Below are 3915 nucleotides of genomic sequence, written 5' to 3'. Positions count from 1 at the left end.
AAAATCTGAAAATGACGGCTGATGTGAGGTACCATGCCATGCACTTATTCTGTTGGTAATTCATCTTGTTCAATTTAAGAGTTGAGGTGGCCTAGCTAATTGTTGTAGCATTCAATATCATTCCTTTGCCAATATGGGTTTTGATTCAGATTGGATCTCTATGCAGTTACTCTTTGCTGAACATTGTACATGTCATTTAACAAAACACATTATTCATATTTCTTTCACTCGACCTGAGTAATATGCAGTGATTAAAGCAAGAGTGCTCAGAGGTGAGGCAAAGGTTTTGTGCTTAGAATATAATGAGCATGGGTCCCCCTTAATATGATGAGGTCAGCTTCATCACAATAGCTTGCATCTACATCCAGTAATAGCTTTGACTCTCAGTGTCCTTTGCTGTCCTGCAGGTTTATGTATGAACATGTTAAGCAGCTGTACAGCAATGTTAAGGTAAGAGATAGCAGTTGCAAACGTAAAGACTGGGAAGAAATTCTTGATAAATTGAGACATCAAGTTCCCCTACGTGCGCTCTCATGCTTGCAGCTTGCGAGCAAGATGTCTTCACACTATAACGTAAGTTAAACATGATAACAAACTTAAATAGTTATATGCATGGAGCTCTTTTTTTTATTCATAGTACTTATCAACGTACTGCATGCCAATTAAATGACATTTCTTGTTCGATAAAAGATTGTGATGGTAATTATGATAAAGGTTGTAAGAATGGAAATTCTAGAGGATGACAATGCCTTAACTAGGCTTCGGAATTATGATGTGGAAAAATGTAAATAGTTGATAGAATTTCTCCGAGCCCGGTTTTTTACTGTTTTCTAAATGAATAATTGCTCACTATATAACTTCTATTGTAGATCCTAACGCCACGTAAAATAAGGACACTCCTCAAGGATGTCGGGCATGACTACAGTTTAGCAGGAATCCTGAACTCTGAGCTGAGAGTTTTGAAGACACTGGACTATCGCATTTGCTGCAACACACCCCTGCTGCATGTCGACACCCTGCTAGCCATGTTAGGTACCTATAATAATTATTATTATGAAATGCAGGCCCGTAGCCGGGGGATGTCAGAGTGGTGAAATGAATATTTCTGTCCTAACAACCTGTTGTCTGCTTTTTCTTGCCAGTTATCCGAAATCTAAACATGTCCAAAACTAGACAGGACCACCTTCTAATAAAAAAACACCCGACCTTCCTGGGATGCTTGCTACGGACCTGATATGCCTCGATTTTTTAAATAACTATAATACAAACGAATAATACTATAAATGATATAATCATACGATGATAATATAATGATATAATGATAATAATATGAATGAACAAACATTCAAAACCACTAAAATGCGCATGTTGTGTCGCCGCAGATATACCTAGTTTGTATATATCCCTATAATCCCTCGTAAATCTAACCCTAACCCTAACCCTAACTGCCTGATGTTAACAGATGTGTATGTTGTCATTGCAGACAGATTCGTTGCATCACTAAAGCTTGATGAGTTGCGACGTGTTTCCATCAAGCTGCTAGATGCTGCCTACACATGGCAATGTCAGTCGCGATAAAGCAGCTTGTGTATGCCACCTGTACTGGCTCACGCATCCAATTCATTACTGCCAAATTAGGCAGCCAAAGGTAATGGACCCTTGATTCCCTTCCCCTCTTGAAATGTTGTAGTCAGGCAGCAGTTTGTTCATCCAATGTTTGGTCAGGATACTGTCTCAGCAACAGTTTTCGGGCTGAGTCCAACATATGACTGTGCTGGCTGCGATCACCCTTGTCGAGATTTGCTGCGGCAACGCTGGGATGCCTGTAGGGGCTGAAGGGTGTTCTCTTTGGCAGATAGCTGATTAACCTGCATTTGTCATTCATCGTCAGCGTGCTTGTACTAGCATATTTCAATGTCTGGTTTGTTTTGTTCAGCCCAGAGCTGGACAGTGTGTAGTTGACAATAGCCTGTGAGCGCTGCTGGCATTAGACAATTGTGACTTCAGCACAAGGCCAGCATGGGAGAGCCAGCCATATGAGAAGCACCTGTTGCTCTGTCCTGGCCTGCGCCCTCTCGGTCCCAGGCCAGCTGCTGGTTCTTCATACCTTCCTCATGCAGACCTGTTCTACATGGCGAAGTCTACGGACAGCCCAGCCAGTAGGCCGATCACTTCTTCTGACAACGATGGAACCTCTATTTTCGAAAGCAGTTGTACACATCTGCGATGAAATCATCCTTGACTTGCTCATTCGCGCTTGCACATAGCGGCGGGCCTAGATTGTGTAGAGGTTGTGGCCCAGAGGCACTGTTAGGTAGGGCACATTATCTGACACACGGGTGACGCTTCAAGGTGCAACGCCCATTGGCCATGCGCTCTGCTACTAACAAACTTCCGAGTATGCTCACCATTCTCCTAGTACTGTAACCAAAATGTGTAGCGACTACGAGGACTTCAAGAATTCGGTTTGGCCCTTGAGAAGCTTCCTTAGTGCCTGTTTAACACACTCATCTAGGCATGAACTCCTCTGGCAGACACGAGGAACCTCGTATCAGCGTTCTTGAGAGGACAGCAGTTCATCAAGATCAGTGTTCCAGTCGCGTCTGTCGTAGGCTCATCATACTTGGTGATTCTGTTGCCTACATGGTCTCTACTCACTCTTCAAAATGTGCTCTGCAGGATGGTTGAGAGAGTAGCTACATGCAAGTATGTCTGAGCCAATATTCAAGGCATTCAGTGCTGGGGCATCAACAAGGAGATGTCGCGTCGGTACTGCTTTGCAATAGCCTTGCCTTGGTCATCATATTACCCACCGCGTGTCGCAATATGATTCAGCTACAAGAAATTTACCTGGTCAGTCCTGACCAGCCATGAGGTGCCCGATCTTACCAAAAACCCATTTCTGCGTGTGAAAGCCGCCCCAGGTGCAAGACTATGCATTCAACGACACTCTCCTGGTTGGGCTCAGTCTCGCATGATCAATGAGGTTTCCACTAGTAAGTGTTGGTCGAAAGTGATGAATGGGTCGTAACACCAGGCGACGAGCATACTCAACACACGAAGCTTCAGTGTGAATAGATCGCACGTTGTGTGACAGGCAGCCATCAGACAATGGTGGTTGCTGCCCATTTCGGCTTTTTGGTACAGGTAGCTTATTGAAATGTGTGTCATCTGTGAGTCCTTGTCCCTGAAAGATGTATGTTGTAGCACTTAAAATCAAGGCATCTATGTTATTTAGAAGCGGTAGGTATTAGAGGAAATATCAAGTTGTATGGCGCCATTTGTGAAAAATGGCCGCCATTGGAACCTTCCGACCAACCAGGATTCCTAAGAGTTTTGATAGTATAGAGGACATACTTTCTGGTATAAAACAGCTGACAGACTTTCTGTTTGGCAATTGTCCGAGTTTGACCCCATTTTTTTCACAAATGCGTGGACTACTACCAATGCATGCTACGAGGCAACATTAACAAACACTATGAACGAAGATTTTTTATTTATCTTCTACTAGCGACAGTAGAACTGCTTCAGAAAATTGCACATTTACTGAATGGTTTTGTCTCTCGACTAAAGTGAATCGTTTTGAAACCAAGCTTGGCGAGCCACGTTCCTCAAGCAGTAGGCTTGTCCCAGCCTTTAGAAACACGTCAAAAACTATCTGTCCCCCCGCAACAGAAAAAAACCAAAGAGTTAAAACAAATTCCGCCAATTGCTGGCTACTACCTATTTAGCAGGTCGGTGTTGTCCAGGGCAGCACAATAGCATGCAACATATGCCTTTCAGGTCAGTGATAAAACGTCTAGGCAAACACTGTCTATTGAATAATGCAGAGACGTTTTGTTTATCCATGGAATACTAGCAATCCAAAGTCTATGGCAAATTCTTTTTCGTAAGGCCATCACAAATACTTCCGCT

At 43.3% G+C, this 3915-nt stretch overlaps 1 protein-coding gene across 1 annotated transcript; it reads left to right on the top strand.

Annotated features, from left to right (window-relative positions):
* Nucleotides 1-11: 11 nt before the first annotated feature.
* On the top strand, nucleotides 12-1578 carry LOC106807806 (cyclin N-terminal domain-containing protein 1-like). The gene is made up of 4 exons (XM_014810260.1): nucleotides 12-28; nucleotides 408-573; nucleotides 870-1032; nucleotides 1484-1578. Exons 1-4 carry the CDS (start codon nucleotides 12-14, stop codon nucleotides 1576-1578), a joined length of 441 nt encoding a protein of 146 aa, XP_014665746.1.
* The last annotated feature ends 2337 nt before the right edge of the window (nucleotides 1579-3915 follow it).

The sequence above is a fragment of the Priapulus caudatus genome, unplaced genomic scaffold (assembly GCF_000485595.1).
Source record: "Priapulus caudatus unplaced genomic scaffold, Priapulus_caudatus-5.0.1 Scaffold235, whole genome shotgun sequence".
Classification (NCBI taxonomy): Eukaryota; Metazoa; Priapulida; class Priapulimorpha; order Priapulimorphida; family Priapulidae; genus Priapulus; species Priapulus caudatus.
This window is presented reverse-complemented; position numbering and strand designations above follow the sequence as displayed.